Here is an 18,469-nt window from a genome sequence, read left to right as displayed (position 1 = left end):
GTTTCTCAAAAGGATAATCTCATTTGTCCATAGAAATGAGATACAAGAAGTTATAGTTCCAAGGACCAGATTCCTAACTTTAATGGAAGTTTTCATAATCCTCTTTTGTCTATATATATATTATATGTCTGTATAATAAAATGATTTGGGAAATATAGTCCCCCTTATTTTGTTTTCTAAAAAAAATTTGTTTAGAGTTATTATTTCTTCCTTGGTAGAATTTGCTGTTGAAGTTATCTGGCTCAGGAGATTGCTTTGTCTGAAGGTTTTAGATACAAATTCAATTTCTTTAATATATGCCTATTCAGATTATGTATTTTTTCTTAAGTAGCTTTGTATTTTTCAAGTAATTTGTCTGTTTAATATTATTTATTGAATTTATGAGCATAGAGTTATTTATAATATTCCCTTACTCTTTTAATACTAGTACAATCTGTAGTACTGTCTCCTATTTTATTCCTGGTGTTGGTTGGTAATTTGTGTGTGTGTGGTGTTTTTTTTTTTTTTTTTTTTCTTTCAGTTGATCAGTCTGGCTAGGGGCTTACCAGTTTTCTTGATGGTTTCAAAGAGAACCAGCTTCTGGTTTTATTGATCACCCACACACACACCCTGCAGTTTTCCTCTTTTTCAATTTAATTTCTGCTTTTATGTCAGTTTTCTTTCTTCTGCTTGCTTTTAGTTTAATTTCATAGTCTCTCTTTCCCTCCCTCCCTCCCTCCCTTCCTTCTTCTCTCCCTCCCTCGCTCTCTCTCTCCATCCCTCCCCCTTCTTTCTTTCCTCTCTTGTTTTCTTTCATTTTGTTTTTTTGAGACAAGGTCTCACTCTGTCACCCAGCCTGGAGTGCAGTGGCAAGATTATGATTCACTGCAGCCTCAACCTCCCAAACTTAAGTGATCCTTCCACCTCAGCCTCCCAAGTAGCTGGGACCTCAGGGGTGCACCATCACGCCTGGCAACTTTTTGTATTTTTCGTGAAGATGAGGTCTTACCATGTTGTTCAGGCTGCTGTCCAACTCCTGTGCTCAAGCAATCCACCTGCCTCGGCCTCTGTAAGTGTTGGGATTATAGGTGTAAGCCACTGCACCTGGCCTAATTTAGTATTTTTCTCATTTCTTTTTTTTTTTTTTGAGGCAGAGTCTCCCTCTGTCGCCCAGGCTAGAGTGCAGTGGCTTGATCTCGGCTCACTGCAAGCTCTGCCTCCCGGGTTTACGCCATTCTCCTGCCTCAGCCTCCTGGGTAGCTGGGATTACAGGCGTCTGCCACTATGCCCGGCTAATTTTTTGTATTTTTAGTAGAGATGGAATTTCACCGTGTTAGCCAGGATGGTCTCGATCTCCTGACCTCGTGATCTGCCCACCTTGACCTCCTAAAGTGCTGGGATTACAAGCGTGAGCCACCGCACCGGGCTATTTTTCTCATTTCTTAAGTAGAAGCTTATATTATTGAAATGAGACCTATTTCTTTTCCAGTGCAAGCAATTCTAAAAATTTCCATTTGAGTATTGCTTTAGGTGTATGTTACAGATTTTCATTGTCATTTTTTTCATATTCAATTAAACAATTTTCTAAGTAACTTTGTGGCTTCCTCTTTATACTGTGACATGTACAGTTACGTAATTTCCAAATATTTGGGGATTTACTAAGTATCTTTGAATTTAGAAAGTCAAAATTTCTGGCTTTATTCAGTGTTGGTTAAAGAATATGCTGTGTATTATGTCAGTTCTTTAAACTTTGTAGATAGATGTTGTACGTTCCAGAATGTGGTACGTCTTGGTGAGTGTTCTGTGTGTCTACAAAAATAATTTGTATGCTGCTGCTGTTCGGTGGCTTATTGTCTTCTGTATCCTTACTGAGTTTTTGTCTCCTTGTACTTTAGACCAGGGGTCCCTAACCGATACTGATCTGATACCACTCTGTGGCCTGTTAGGAAGCAGGCCACACAGCAGGAGGTGAGCTCTGCCTCTAGTCAGATCAACTCAGGCATTAGATTCTCAAGGAGTGCGAACCCTGTTGTGAACTGGACATGTGAGGGATCTAGGTTGAGTGTTCCTTGTGAGAATCTATCTAATGCCTGATGATTTGAGGTGGAACAGTTTCATCCCGAAATACCCACCTCACTACCCTTCCCACTCTTCCACCCTCTTGTCTGTGGAAAAATTGTCTTCAATGAAATCAGTACCTGGTGCCAAAAGGGTTGGGGGCTGCTGCTTTAGACTGTTGAGAGATAAGTGATAGTATCTTCAGCTGTAATTGTGCATTTTTCTATTTTTCCATTTGGTGATAAAAGTTTTTAGTTACATAATTTTTGTGTTCTAAAGCTCTGTTGTTATTAGGTGCACACACAGTTAATATTATGTCTTCTTTGTGAATTGATCCCCTTATGAAATTACCCTGTTTATCTGTGACAATGTTCTTTGTTTTAAAGTATACTCTCTCTGTTATTCAGATAGCCACTCCAGCTTTATTAACTAATCTCCAGTTAGTTTAGATTTCACCAGTTTCTGCACTAATGTATTAATTAAGGTATAATTCATATACCATAAAATTCACCCTTTTAAAGTATACAGTTCAGTGGTTTTTAGTATATTCAGACGGTTGTACAGCCATCACCACCTATTTCATCATCTCAAAAAGAATCCCTATACTCACTAGCACTATATTCTTCTGTGCCCCCATATCATCTTCTTAATTCAGAGTCCAGTTCAGGATAGCACACTGTATTAAGTTGTCTTGTCTTTTTAGTTTCCTCCAGTCTTTGATGGTTTCTCCACCTTTCCTTATTTTTTGTGACCTTGACAATTTTTGAAGAGGATGGGCTAGATTTGGCAGAACATTCCTGCATTTGGGTTATCTGATGTTTTTCTCCTGACTAGAATGGGGTTATAGATTTTGGGGGAAGAATACCACAGAGATAAAGTGCCTTTCTTACCACATCACATTAGGGAGGTCATGATACCAATATGATTTACCGCTAGTGATATTAACCTTGATCACTTGGTTAACGTGTCTGCCAGATTTCTCTACGGTAGAGCTACTATTTCTTTCCGTACTCTATTGTTAGAAAGTGAGTCATTAAATCCAGCCCACACTCTAGGGAAGGGGAATTCAACTTCACCACCTGAATGTGGATTATGATTATTTATAGTACTACTATAAGGAAGATTTGACCCTTCTCCACCAATATTTTTCCATTCATTGATACTTATCAGTATGTACTCATTTATATTTATTTCATATTTTGTGTAACAGTATTACATTGTGTATTAAATAGCTTAGATCGTCCTAGTTTTGGCCATTAGGAGCTGTTGCAGATTGGCTCCTATGCTGTTTTGAAATACTCCAATTTGTTTTCTTTAGCACTTACTTTTTGGCATTATAAGATGCTCTAGGCTTGTCTTTTATTTTTCCTGCTGCAGATTTTACAATCGGGTGTTTCACCAAAGGGCCCCAGTTCCTTTTATTGAATAATGATATTTTATATTATTTTATTTATTTTTTGAGATGGAGTCTCACTGTGTCGCCCAGGCTGGAGTGCAGTGGCACAGTCTCGGCTCACTGCAACCTCTGCTGCCCGGGTTCAAGAGTTCTCCTGCCTCAGCCTCCCAAGTAGCTGGGATTGCAGGTACCTGCCACTGTGCCTGGCTAACTTTTGGTTTTACTGGAGATGGAATTTTACCATCTTGGCCAGGCTGGTCTTGAACTCCTGAACTTGTGATCCACCCGCCTAGGGCTCGCAAAAGTGTTGGGATTACAGGCGTGAGCCACCGTGCCGGCCAAATAATGATATTTTAGAAACCAAGATCTCTGAGGGACCTGGGTGTTTGGGCTCCAGCCTTTTTCCCCCCAATCAGCTTTATTGTGATTTTAATGCATGTATCATACAATTCACCTATTTATTAAAGTGTATAGTTTAATGGTTTCTAGCATATTCACAAAGTTGTGTAACCATCACCAAAATCAATTTTAGAATACATTTTGTCATCTGAAAATGAAACCCTGGGCCAAGGATAGTGGCTGATACCTGTAATCCTAGCACTTTGGGAGTCTGAGGCGGGTGGGTCACCTGAGGTCAGGAGTTTGAGACCAGCCTGGCCAACATGTCGAAACCCCGTCTCTACTAAAAATACAAAAATTAGCCAGAAGTGGTGGCACATGCCTGTAATCCCAGTTACTCGGGAGGCTGAGGCAGGAAAATCGCTTGAACCCAGGAGGTGGAAGTTACAGTGAGCCGAGATCACGCCACTGCACTTCAGCCTGGGCAACAGAGCAAGACTCTGTCTCAAAAAATAATAATAATAATTTTAATTGTGTCCCATTTCTTTTTACTTTTGTTCATTGTGTTTTTGGTGTCACATCTACAAAACTTAGTGAATGCAAGGTCATGAAGATTTGCACCTATGTTTTCTTTTAAGAATTTTATAGTTTCTCTCTTATCTTAGTCCTCCAATTCAATTCGTTGTTGACGCTATCTGGAGATAACATCAGATTCTATAGGTTAAGGTCTCAGTCCCACAAGAAAGACTGCCTCCATTTCGGATGCCTATGGCAGACCAATACTCCTGATGAATCAGCTATAAATTGGGATTTCCATTACTCCCCTTAAAAGAATAAGGTCAGTAAGGCCTGGTGTGGTGGCTCACGTCTGTAATCCCAGCACTTTGGGAGGCCGAGGCAGGCAGATCACAAGATCAAGAGATCGACACCAGCCTGGCCAATATGGTGAGAACCCCATCTCTACTAAAAACTACAAAAAATCAGCTGGGCATGGTCGCATGCCCCTGTAGTCCCAGCTACCCAGGAGGCTGAGGCAGGAGGATTGCTTGAACCTGGCAGGTGGAGGTTGCAGTGAGCCGAGATCGCACCACTGCATTCCATCTTGGTGACAGAGCGAGACTCTGTCTCAAAAATAAATAAATAAATAAATAAATAAAAATAAGGTCAATAAATTGACCTATCTTCAAATTCCCTATTTCTTCTACTTGCTCAAATCTGTTGCTCAGCACCTTTTTTTTTTTTTTTTAATTTCAGCTTTTATACTTTTTAAATTTAGTCATGAAAAGGAATGAACAGGCCAGGTGTGGTGGCTCACACCTGTAAATCCCAGCACTTTGGGAGGCCGAGGTGTGGGGATTGCTTGAGCTCAGGAGTTTAAGACCTAGCCTGGGCAACATGATGAAACCTCCAGCCCCACAAAAAAATTAGCTGGGCATGGTGGTGCATGCTTATAGTCCCATCTACTCAAGAGGCTGAGGTGGGTGAATCACTTGAGTCCAGAAGGTCAAGGTTGCAGTGAGCTGTAACCCAGTGCACTCTGTCTAGCCTGGGTGGTAGAGCAAGACCCTGTCTCAAAGAATCAACAGTTTTTGTACTTAACAACTTAAGAATCTCTCTCTCCCCCTCTCTCCCCCCTCTCCCTCCCCCCCCCTCTCGTCTTCCCCCTCCCACACCCACCCCCTTTCTTTTCTTTTCTTTTTTGAGACAGGGTTTTCCTCTGTAGCCCAGCTCTGAGTGCAGTGGTATGATCATACCCACTGCAGCCCCAACCTCCTGGGCTCAAGTGATCCTCCCACCTCAGCCTCTTATGTAGCTGGGACCACAGATTCACCACCGTACCCGACTGATTTTTAAATTTTTTGTAGAGATAGGGTCTCGCCACCTTGCCTAGGCTTGTCTGAAATTCTGGGCTCAAGGGATCCACCTGCCTCAGCCTTCCAAAGTGTTGGGATTACAGGCACGAGCCACCACTTTATGTGGATTTTTAAAAATAATTTATCTCATTATTGATATTCAGTTATGGGTGAGATACCATTCTCATGCTTTCCTTTAAGTTATTTAGCCATGATTTTCTTTAGTCCTTTGAAATGTTTAAAGGTTTAAAGATAAGCTTATTTAGTCTTTGCCTAGTAACTTTAATACTTAGGTTTCCAGTTTCTATTGATTTTTTTTTTTTTTGTCCTGTTGTATGGACCATACTTTTGTTTTACTTCATACCTTGTAATATTTTACTGAAAACTAGAAATTTAAATAATATACAGTGACACCTGCAGAAATCCAATTCTCCTCTTCCCCAGGGTTTTTGTTGTTACCATTGCTGCTGCTGTTGTAATTACTGTTGGCTTGCTTAGTGACTTATCTTACCTAATTATATAATGTGGTATTATTTGTTATGTGTGGCCAGTGAATTCTCCACTCAGCTTAGTGGTCAGGTAATGATTGAACAGAGATTTCCTTGATTTTCTAGAACCAGTTAATCACCTGGAATTTGTGGAGAGGCTCTGCGTATGTGTCATTGCATGCCTTCAACTTAATTCAGACAGGCAGTTGCAAACTCTTTACTTTCTGGTTGCATACATTCTCAGGGTAAGCCAGAGGTATAAAGTTAGGGCCTTCTTAGGGCTTTCCTGAGCATGCACATAGCACTGGGCATGTGCATAGCCCTAAACATTGTCATGGTCTTATAGACTCACAATAATTTGTCAGAGCTTTTCAGAACCATACGCTTTTCCTTTAAGTTTTTTGGGTAGTCTGTTTTGTATTTTCCACTGCCTTAGGTACCTTTAAGGTTAAATAGTTGCCTGCCATTGTTTTCAACAAAGCTACCAGGGAAAACATTTTCACATTGGCCAAGCTCCAAATCCAATCACATGTAGACAGCCTTGCAAGTGGAGTTTTCTAGGGAACCCACTAGAAAGGTCAACTAATGACAATTCTCTGGGAGTAAGGCTTTGGCGAAATGCCAGGCCATTCTATCCTCTCCAGGGCCTGTCAGCTTCCTTGGTTTTTACTTTGAATGTGTTTTAAGGCTGCTGCACAGCTAGAGTATAGGAGATTGGATTAGGGTAAGTTAAAACCACGTAGCTTGATGTTCTTACTGAATGTCAGCCATTTTCTTTAAATATCTACTCCTTGAATTGTTGCAAGCCTCTGGTTATTTTCTGGAATTCTGAAAATGTTGATGCTTACAATTTTTGGCAATTTTCCCATTGCTTTTATGGAAGAGAGAACTTGTCAGGTTTTCTGGACTTCTTCATACTTAAAATATGGGGATACTGCAAAGGACATTCACTGCAGCAGGATTTATAACAGCAAAGGTGTGAGAAACAACCCAAATGCCCAAAATAAGGAAATAGTTTTATAAAATGGTTCATCTAGGTATACATTTGATGGAGTATAATGCAGATACTATCAGTCACCCATGTAGAGAGAATATTTCATGATGTAAAAAGAATGTTTACAATGTGATATAGGTGAAAAAAGCAGAATACAAAATACAGTATGCTGAAGTTTTTAAAAATAAGTTTTGTAAGGGAAATCAGCAGTGTCAGCATTTATTATTTCTGGGTGATAGAATGACAGTTAAATTATGTGAGTAAAAAGAAAAACACCATTGTTCCATATTGTGTACCCTAAAATTAGATTATTTTGTTATAAAAATAAAATATATTTGTACAGAGTATTGTTTTTCACTCGTGAGCTAAGTTAAAATTGTATTTATGTATGTGTATGTGAGTGAGTGTGTGAGTTTTGGTGACTTAAAATAGCCTTTTATAGGGGCCGGGCGCGGTGGCTCACGCCTATAATCCAGGCACTTTGGGAGGCTGAGGCAGGTAGATCACGAGGTCAAGAGATTGAGACCATCCTGGCCAATATGGTGAAACCTGTCTCTACTAAAAATGCAAAGATTACCTGGGCGTGGTGGCATACGCCTGTAGTCCCAGCTACTCAGGAGGCTGAGGCAGGAGAATCACTTGAACCCGGGAGGCAGAGGTTGCAGTGAGCTGAGGTCACGTCACTGCACTCTAGCCTGGCAACAGAGTGAGACTCCGTCTGGGGAAAAAAAAAAAAGATAACCTTTTATAAATATTTGAAGGGGTGCTGTAAGAACATACTAATGACCCTGGCACTGGGGATAACAAAGTGTGTCTGAGCTGCTTTAATCTCAAGAGTTTACTCTGTGAAAGGAGCTTTGTTTCTGTGGGGTATAGTAGGGTGAATTATTAGGCAGATGAATAAGTTATAGTCTCATTTATCAGCATTTCATTTTTTTTCTTTTCAGGCGCATATTAAATTTCCTATTGACTACCCCTATTCACCACCTACCTTCAGATTCTTGACCAAAATGTGGCACCCCAACATTTATGAGGTAAGAGACATCCATCATAAATTTCTCTGAAGACTTTTTTTTTTTTTTAGTGAGTACTTTAAAATAGCCTGTCTGGACTGGATTAAGAAAATGTGGCACATATACACCATGGAATACTATGCAGCCATAAAAAAGGATGAGTTTGTGTCCTTTGTAGGGACATGGATGCAGCTGGAAACCATCATTCTCAGCAAACTATCGCAAGAACAGAAAACCAAACACCACATGTTCTCACTCATAGGTGGGAACTGAACAATGAGATCGCTTGGACTTGGGAAGGGAACATCACACACCGGGGCCTATCATGGGGAGGGGGGAGGGGGGAAGGATTGCATTGGGAGTTATACCTGATGTAAATGACGAGTTGATGGGTGCAGCACACCAACATGGCACAAGTATACATATGTAATAAACCTGCACGTTATGCACATGTACCCTAGAACTTAAAGTATAATAATAATAAATAAATAAATTTTTTTTAAATAAAATAGCCTGTCTGTCTCAGCACACTTTGAAAGTTTGGCTGTTGTAGCCATAGAGAAATCTTAATGATTTTGCACTTCAGTTAACAGTTTCTGGATTAATTATTTAACATTAGTGTAGTTTTAAAATACCTTGTGTATATTCCAGTTAAGGATTTGGACTTTAGACTTTTGCTGCTCATTGCTAGAGTTATAATACACATGTGTTTAACACATGCATTTAAAAAAGTTAGTAGATAATGTCATATAAATTTATTTGTATGCCTATCCTCTAACTTCACAGCAAGGGTCACCTGTTCCTATGATAAGAGATTCAGCTTTTGGTGGGGGGAGCGGGATTTATCCCATTACATTTGGACTGGCCTCATTTTAGGAGTTGCTGCTGAACATTTGAGAGCCTCTTTTGGAATAAATTCAATGTGAGGTTCTTCTACTAGACAAGTGCACATGCCTGGGGAAAGCATTTCTAGCTTTTGTTGATGAAACGTACTTAGCTTTGAGCTAATCCATAAGGATACTAGAATAATGCATTCTGTTTCTCAGGATGATATATTAGGGTCCACTAGTTTTTTTCTTTTGAGGCTACTCTTTACTATTCTAGAAGTGTGTGTGTTTTGTTTGTTTGTTTGTTTGTTTTTGAGACAGTCTCGCTCTGTAGCCCAGGCTGGAGTGCAGTGGCACAATCTTGCTCACTGCTACCTCTGCCTCCTGCCTCCCGGTTCAAGCAATTCTCCTGCTTCAGCCTCCCGAGTAGCTGGGATTACAGGCACATGCCACCATGCCCAGCTCATTTTTGTATTTTTAGTAGAGATGGGGTTTCACCATGTTGGCCAAGCTGGTCTTGAACTCCTGACCTTGTGATCCACCCATCTTGGCCTCCCAAAGTTCTGGGATTAAGGCGTGAGCCACTGTGCCCGGCCTGCTATTCTATAAGTGTGTTTTTAAATCTCCAAATGTTTTGGGGATTTTGCAGGTATCTTTCTGTTGGGGACTTCCAGTTAAATTCCACTGTGATCTGAAAGCAGACATTGTATGATTTCTATTTTTAAAAATTTGTCAAGATGTAGTATATCTTCATGCAAGTTTCATGTGAGCTCAAGAACAATGTGTAATCTGCAGTTACGGGTGTAGTAGTCAATAATGCTCATTATATACACTTGACGAATGGTGTTGCTGAGTTCAGCTATGTCTTTACTTATTTTCTGCCTGCCAGCTCTGTCCATTTCTAGATGGCTTGAGGTGGCTGGAGTTGGGCTTTACACTTCTTCCAGGTCATATAGGCTGTGATAAAACTTGGGCAGGTTTGTAGTTAAGTAATTTCTCCTGAGGACAGACCTTGTTAAAAAGAACAGAACATTCTGACTTTTTTTTTTTTTTTTTTTGAGACAGAGTCTTGCTCTGTCTCCCAGGCTGTAGTGCGGTGGAGCAGTCTTGGCTCACTGCAACCTCTGCCTCCTGGGTTCAAGCAATTATCATGCCTCAGCCTCCTGAGTAGCTGGGAGGCTGGCTAATTTTTGTGTTTTTAGTAGAGATGGGGTTTTGATGTGTTGGCTAGGCTGATCTCAAACTCCTGACCTCAAGTGGTCTGCCTGCCTCGACCTCCCAAAGTTCTAGGATTACAGGTGTGAGCCACTGCACCCAGCCCTGACTTATTTCAAAGTGGTTTCCTTTCCCCTCCTGCTGCCAGAACACAAGGGGTTGTTTGACCTATAGTCACTGTGAAAACCTGGTAGAACTCTAGGAGGTAAAACTCAAAAAAATACAGGGGTACCCACTAACTAAAGGGACTGGACTTTTTTACTCTGAGGTTTGTCTATACTGGGCCTCTAGCATTTTGTCAATTATATAGTTCAGGTTTTTGTACTCCGGGACTGATGGAATTTTCTCCTCCTGGGTTTCTGCTCTGATAAGTTGTGATTCTCTATATCTGCCAGTCTCGAACTCCTCACCTCAACCTCCCAAAGTGCTGAGATTACAGGCATGAGCCACCGCGCTCAGCCTGTCACTTCTTTAAAAACAAAACATTTGTGTTTGAAAAATATCTACACATTTACAGGATATGCATGCATTTTAGTGTAGAAAAATTCATTATGAATATGGGGGAAAATTGTATTTCATGATCTAATGGTAAATCTTGAAAGAACTAAATAGCCTATGTACTGAAAAAAAAAGTGGAAAGGGGAGTGTAATTACTTACCTACACTTTGTTCCTGTCAAAGACTCCTTTATCCTATTTTTTTTTTTGTTTCTTTTTTGAGAGATGTTTGGGAATTAGATAACTGAGATGGCAACAGTATGTATATGGCTTTAAGAGTAATTAACTCTCTGCTGGGTGCGGTGGCTTACGCCTGTAACCCCAGCACTTTGGGAGGCTGAGGTAGGAGGATCACGATCAGGAGTTCCAGACCAGCCTGGCCAATGTGGTGAAACCTCGTCTTTACTAAAAATACAAAACTTAGCCGGGCGTGGTGGTGCGCGCCTGTAGTGCCAGCTACTCAGGAGGCTTGGGCAGAAAAATTGCTTGAAGGGAGGTGGAGGTTGCAGTAAGCCGAGATCACACCACCACACTGCAGCCTGGGTGACAGAGCGAGTCTCCATCTCAAAAAAACAAAAACAAAAGTAGTTAGCTCTAAATTGCAAGACAAAAGCTTGGTCCTTCTCACTTCTCTCTTGCCATCTAATATCTATATATACACTACATAATTGTAAAGGCAAAAACCTTTAATTATTAGACAGGAACATTGTTATGGTCTGGATTTTGGTGTCACCCATGAATGATATTAGCATCCTTATGAAAGAGGCAAGAGAGAACTGCCTTGCCTCTTCTCCCATAAGGATGCAACAAAACAGGCGCCATCTGTGAAAAACAAGCCTTCAACAGACCAAATGTGCTGGTGGCTTGGTCTTGGACTTCGCAGCCTCCAGAATTGTGAGCAATAAATTTCTGTTGTTAGTATATTACCCAGTCTAAGTTATTTTGCTGTAGCAACCCAAATGTACTAAGACAGATATCAAAATACTCTGTGCATACTGAACTCAGTTTGAACTTAGGAAGCAATGAATTACTTCTACAGACTCTTTCCTACAAAGGAAGATATTGTTACACAGAACAGTGTATTCACTGTTGTTTATTTATATTGTGTCAAATATTAAACAATATTTAGAAAGCTTATTTCTAAAAAGAAAACTATCATTTCGTACCAGTCTGTTCTGTCTGAAAAAGAAAAATTAAGATGTCTTACATAAAAAACAGACTGTGGAAAATGACACAGCTGCCCCAGTGTGCTCATTTATATGGAATTGAACTCCAAATTCAAGACCCTAGAGTGGGTTCTCCATTTCTTGCCTAAAAGCAATTTAAAGGTGGCCGGGAATAGTGGCTCACCCTGTAATCCCAGCACTTTGAGAGGCCAAGGCAGGTGGATCACTTGGGGTCAGAAGTTCGAGGCCAGTCTGGCCAACATGGTGAAACACTGTCTCTACTAAAAATACAAAAATTAGCCGGGTGTGGTAGTGCACACCTCCAGTCCCAGCTACCCAGGAAGCCGAGACAGGAGAACCGCTTGAACCCAAGAGGTGGAGGTTTCAGTTAGCCGAAATCGCACCACTGCACTCCAGCCTGGGTGACAGAGATTCTGTCTCAAAATAAATAAATAAATAAAATAAAAGCAATTTAAAGGTGATGTTAGCTCAGTTTCTGGAGCAAAGGTACTTCCAACATCCACAGGGCCAAAAAAAAGAACTGATGCATGACTAAGATGGCAAAAATCTAAAGCAATTTCAATGCTTGGGATGCTGCTATGAAAAAATGAGACCACTGCAAAACCATATTGCAACGAAAAATATTACAGAATGGTTTTTTTGTTTTTTGTATTTTGGTTTTTGTTTTTGAGACGGAGTAATGCAATGGCATGATCTTGGCTCACTGCAACCTCCACCTCCCAGGTTCAAGCGATTCTCCTGCCTGAGCCTTCCAAGTAACTGGGATTACAGGCTTGTGCCACCACACCTGGCTAATTTTATATTTTTAGTAGAGGGGAGGGGTTTCACCACATTGGCCAGGCTGGTCTTGAATTCCTGACCTCAGTTGATCCACCTGCCTCAGCCTCCCAAAGTGTTGGGATTGATAAAATTATATAGCCTGGTCAACATGGTGAAACCCCGTCTCTACTAAAAATACAAACATCAGCCGGGTGTGGTCATGCGCCTGTAATCCCAGCTACTCAGCAGGATGAGGCAGGAGAATCGGCTTGAACCCAGGAGGCGGAGGTTGCAGTGAGCTAAGATCGAGCTAAGGCCAGGCTCAGTGGCTCATATGCCTGTGATTAATCCCAGCACTTTGTGAGGCCGAGGCAGGCAGATCACGAGGTCAGGAGTTTGAAACCAGCCTGGCCAACATGGTAGAACTCTGTCTCTACTAAAAATACAAAAATTAACCAGGCGTGGTGACGGGTGCCTGTAATCCCAGCTACTCAGGAGGCTGAGGCAAGAGAATTGCTTGAACCCAGTAGGCAGAGGTTGCAGTGAGCTGAGATCGTGCCACTGCACTCCAGCCTGAACAACAGAGCAAGACTCCATCTTGTGGGGAGGGTGGGGGTAGGGGAAGAAGTGATAAGTCATATTTAGGAAGTAAATGTGATGTTGTCAAAGGAATCACAAGAAACTCTTCTCACGTGATTATTAACCTTCACAGCAGTATGGAAATGGTATCAGAATTGAAATTTTTGAGGGCCAGTGTTGGTATTTGTGGTAATAGAGATCTAGAGACGCCATCTGGCTGAAAATAGTTTTTTATGTCATGTTTTTATTGTTGTTGTTTTGAGATGGAGTCTTGCTCTGTCACCCAGGCTAGAGTGCAATGGTGCGATCTCGGCTCACTGCAACCCCCGCCTCCCGGGTTCAGGCGATTCTCCTGCCTCAGCCTTCTGAGTAGCTGAGATTACAGGTGCCCGCCACCGTGCCTGGCTAATTTTTGTATTTTTAGTAGAGACGAGGTTTTACCATCTTGGCCAGGCTGGTTTCGAACTCCTGACTTCGTGATCCACCTGCTTCTGCCTCCCAAAGTGCTGGGATTACAGGCATGAGCCACTGCACCCGGCTCTTAGGTCATGTTTTTAAAAAGACAAGTGTGGTCAGGTGTGGTGGCTCACGCCTGTAATCCTAACACTTTGGGAGGCCAAGATAGGCAGATCACTTGAGGCCAGGACTTTAGGACTAGCCTGGCCAACACAGTGAAACCCCACCTCTACTGAAAATAGAAAAAATTAGCTGGGCATGGTGGTGCATACCTGTAATCCCAGTTGCTCGGGAGGCTGAGGCATGAGAATAGCTTGAACCCAGGAGGCGGAGGTTGCAGTGAGCCAAGATCGCACCACTGCACTCCAGCCTGGGCAAAAGAATGAGACTCTCTCAAAAATAAAAAAATTAAAGACAAGTGCTTTGGTCACAGTTTGTTAAATATATGTATAGATAAATTACTGCAGCCCCCAAAAGTTGTAAATAACTGCTGTGTTACATGAGTGAATTTATTTTAAAGTTGTCTTCTCCTTTGAGTTAAAGCTGCAAAACTTTTGTTGTTGTTGTTGGCTGGGCACAGTTTCTTATGCCTATAATCCCAGCACTTGGGGAGGCTGAGGCAGGTTCGCCAAGCCTAGTGGCACATGCCTGTAGTCCCAGCTACTTGGAAGGCTGAGGTGAGAGCGTCACTTGAGCCTAGAAGGTTGAGGCTGCAGTGAACTGTGTATATGTATGTGTGTGTGTATATATATTTATATTTTCATCGTTACCATGTTTGTGAAATTCATTAGTATCAAGGGAAAACTAAGGAAGTTTGATAGGAATTTGTCATCAGTGATTGTACTACACAATCTGTTTCCTTTCTGCTTTGCACTGTGTTTAGTGAGCCTTAATATATATGTTACTGGTTACATTCTGGTCATATTGTTAAAAAGTAGACAACTAATGAGCACCATATTTTTCACAAACTGCATTACAATGAGAGTTCATATAACACTTTCTTTACTACAGACTTCACAGATACGGCAACACATAGAATTTCACTGTTCCTTAGTACTTAAACATTTTTAATAATAGACATTAATTTTTAGAGCAGTTTTGGGTTCATTACAAAATTGAGGGGAAAGTTCAGAGAAAAGTTGATTATTTTATTAATAGTTACTAGTGTGTTGTAGAACAGAGGATGGAGCTTTTTTTGAAAAGATAAGTTGCTCTATGGGAATATACATTATAGGCTTATCTATATGATACATTAGCCATCATTTAGAACATGTTAGTATTTAGGCCACTAAATTTGTACTTTTCAGAGCTGAGCTCTGGTGTGTAAATAACTTGTCACAAGCAGAATTTTATGCATATTTATGTAATTCTTGAATTTACAGATCTTACGCATTTTCTCTTAACATTTTAAGGTATAGGGAAAAGGTTTCCTAAGTATTGACATGCCCAAATTTGGCCATATATCAGAATCATGTGGAGAAGTTATTAAAAAAGAATCCTGGAAATTGTTATTTAATTGGATTTGGATGGGGTGTAGGCTAGATAATTCTTCATTTTATCTTTTAGAATCCCCATTCTAGAGTCCAATAACTTTCCCCCCCAAAAAAAGAATTTATTGAGATGAAATTCACATACATAACATTAACCATTTAAAGTAAACAATTGTCAGGGAGATCCCTGGAGCCCAAGAGTTCGAAGTTGCAGTGAGCTATAATCATGCTACTGTACCAGCCTGGGTCACAGAGCAAGACTGTATTGTTCATTTATTCATAAATAAATAATCAAACAATTCAATAGCATTTAGTACGTTCATAATGTTGTACAACTACTATTAATACCTCTGTAGTGGCAGAGCATTTCCATCACTCCAACTTAAAATACACTACATATTAAGTAATTTCTCTCTGTTCCCATATTCCCTTAATCTCTGGCAACCACTAATCTGCTTTCTGTCTCTATAGATTTACATATTCTGGATATTTAGTATAAATAGAGTCATATAGTATGTTTCACTCAGCACAATATTTTGGAGATTCATCCACCTTGTAGTATATATCAGTACTTCATTCCTCTTCATGGCTGAAGAATATTGCATTATATAGATATACCACAATTTGTTTCTACATTCATCTTTTGATGGTCACATTTGGATTGTTTCTCCCTTTTGTTTATGTGAATAGTGCTGCTCTGAACACGCATGTGCATGTACTTCTTGAATACCTGTTTTCAGTTCTTTGGGTTACATACCTAGGAGTGCAATTGTGGGGTTAAATGAGAATTCTGTGTTTCACTTTTATTTATGTATTTATATATTAATTTTTTGAGACAGAGTCTCGCTCTGTTGCCCAGGCTGGGGTGCAGTGTCAGGATCTCAGTTCACTGCAATCTCTGCCTCCTGGGTCCAAGCTGTTCTCATGCCCCGACCACCCAAGTAGCAGGGATTACAGATGTGCACCACCAGCTATTTTTTGCATTTTTAGTAGAGATGGGATTTTGTCAGGCTGATCTAGAACTCCTGGCATCAAGTGATTCACGTGCCTCGGCCTCCCAAAGTGCTGGGATTACAGGTATGAGCCACTGCACCCAGCTCACTTTTTCTTTCTTCTTTTTTTAACCCATTTTCCTATTAGTGCTGGGATTACAGGCATGTGATCCACTGTGCCCAGCCATCTTTTAAATGGACTGTCAAACTTTTTTCCCATAGCAGCTGAACTGTTTACATTCCCACCAGCAATGTGTGTTCCAGTTTCTTTACATCCTTACCAACACTTGTTATTTTCCTTTTTTTAAAAAAAGGCTAGGTGCAGTGGCTCACATCTGTAATTTCAGCACTTTAAAGGTCAAGGCAGGAGGATTGCTTGAGGCTAGGAGTTTGAGACCAGCCTGAGCAATATAGCAAGATCCCCATCTCTATATTAAGAAAAGTAGGATAAAATATAGCTATCCTAAGTTGGTGTGAAGTGGTAGCTTATTGTGGTTTTGCTTTGCATTACCCACATGGCTTATGTTGAGCATCTTTTCATGTGCTTATTGGCCATTTGTATATCTTCTTTGGAGAAATGTCTGTCCTAGCTCATTTTTAATTTTTCATTTATTTTTGGGAATGGGGTCTTGCTCTGTTCCAGGCTGGAGTGGCCCAATCACGGCTCACTGCAGCCTCAAACTTCTGGGCTCAAGCAGTCCTCCCATGTCAGCCTCCCAAGTAGCTGGAACTACAAGTGTGTGCCACCACACCTGACTAATTAGTAAAATTTTGGGGGGCCAGGTGTGGTGGCTCACACCTGTAATCTCAGCAGTTTGTGTGGCCAAAGTGGAAGGATTGCTTGAGCTCAGGAGTCAAGACAAGCCTGAGTAACAGCGCAACTCCATCTCTATAAAAAAATTTAGGCCGGGCACAGTGGCTCAAGCCTGTAATCCCAGCACTTTGGGAAGCTGAGATGGGCGGATCACGAGGTCAGAAGATCGAGACCATCCTGGCTAACACGGTGAAACCCCGTCTGTACTAAAAAAATACAAAAAACTAGCTGGGCGTGGTGGCGGGCACCTGTAGTCCCAGCTACTCTGGAGGCTGAGGCAGGAGAATGGCGTAAACCCGGGAGGCGGAGCTTGCAGTGAGCTGAGATCTGGCCACTGCACTCCAGCCTGGGTGACAGAGCGAGACTCCGTCTCAAAAAAATAAAAATAAAAAAATAAAAATTATCCACGTTTGGTGGCTCTCATCTGTGGTCCCAGCTACTTGGGAGGCTGAAGTGGAAGGATCACTTGAGCCTGGGAGGTAGAGGCTGCAGTGAGCTGAGATTGCACCACTGCACTCCAGGCTGAGAGACAAAGTGAGATCTTGTCTCTTTATGTCACCCAGGCTGGTCTTGAACTCCTGGCCTCAAGGATACCTCCCTGCTCAGCCTCCCACAGTGGTGGAATTACAGGCATGAGCCACTGCACCTGGCCTTCCCTATTATTGAAATGGATATCTTTTTGTTACTGAGTTTTAGGAATTCCTTATATATTATATATATTAAAGTCTTATCAGATATATGATTTGCAAATGTTTTCTCCCATTCTATAGGTTGCCTTTTCACTTTCTTGATAATGTCCTTTAGATGCATAAAAGTTTTCCATTTTAATGAAGTGCAGTTATTTCCAAGTCTTTGATCTATTTTCAGTTAATTTTTGTATATGACATAAGGTAGGAGTTCAGTTGCATTTTTTTGTTTATAGAAATCCAGTTGTCCCACCACCATTTATTGAAGAGTCTGTTTTTTCCCCATTGAATGGACTTGGCATCCTTGTCAAAATCAATTGGCCATCAATGTATTGGATTATTTCTGGACTCTCACTTCTAAATTATGTTCCATTGGCTTATACGTCTGTCATTATGCCAGTACCGAACAACATGGTTGTCTTTGTAGTAATTTTTAAAATTAGGAAGTGTGAATCCTCCAACCTTTTCTTTTTCCAAATTGTTTTGGCTCTTTGGGTCCCTTAAATTGCTGTGTGAATTTTAGGATTACCTTGTCAATAACTGTAAAACGGGAAGTAGGATTTGATAAGGATTGTATTGAATGAATCTGTAAATCAAATTAGGGAATAGAACCATCTTAATATCACACCTCTACGGTTTTTCAGGTCTTTTAAAATTTATTTGAGCACTGTTTTGTAGTTTTCTTTCTTTTGTTTTTCTTTTTTTTTTTTTTTGAGACCAAGTCTCGCTCTGTTGCCCAGGCTGGAGTGCAGTGGCGCGATCTTGGCTCACTGCAAGCTCCGCTTCCCGGGTTCGCGCCATTTTCCTGCCTCAGTCTCCCGAGTAGCTGGGACTACAGGCACCTGCCA

General features: G+C 41.0%; 1 protein-coding gene across 2 annotated transcripts in view; it reads left to right on the top strand.

The window, feature by feature from the left end:
• The window catches only part of UBE2R2 (ubiquitin conjugating enzyme E2 R2), a 111,857-nt gene that overhangs the window by 71,164 nt on the left and 22,224 nt on the right, over positions 1 to 18,469 (top strand). For both annotated transcript variants that reach the window (XM_023203336.3, XM_023203335.3), the window contains exon 2: positions 8,055 to 8,141. In XM_023203336.3, coding sequence (XP_023059104.1) covers positions 8,055 to 8,141 — 87 coding nt within the window. The remainder of the gene's footprint in view (positions 1 to 8,054; positions 8,142 to 18,469) is intronic.

This window comes from Piliocolobus tephrosceles, chromosome 14, assembly GCF_002776525.5.
Source record: "Piliocolobus tephrosceles isolate RC106 chromosome 14, ASM277652v3, whole genome shotgun sequence".
Classification (NCBI taxonomy): Eukaryota; Metazoa; Chordata; class Mammalia; order Primates; family Cercopithecidae; genus Piliocolobus; species Piliocolobus tephrosceles.
This window is presented reverse-complemented; position numbering and strand designations above follow the sequence as displayed.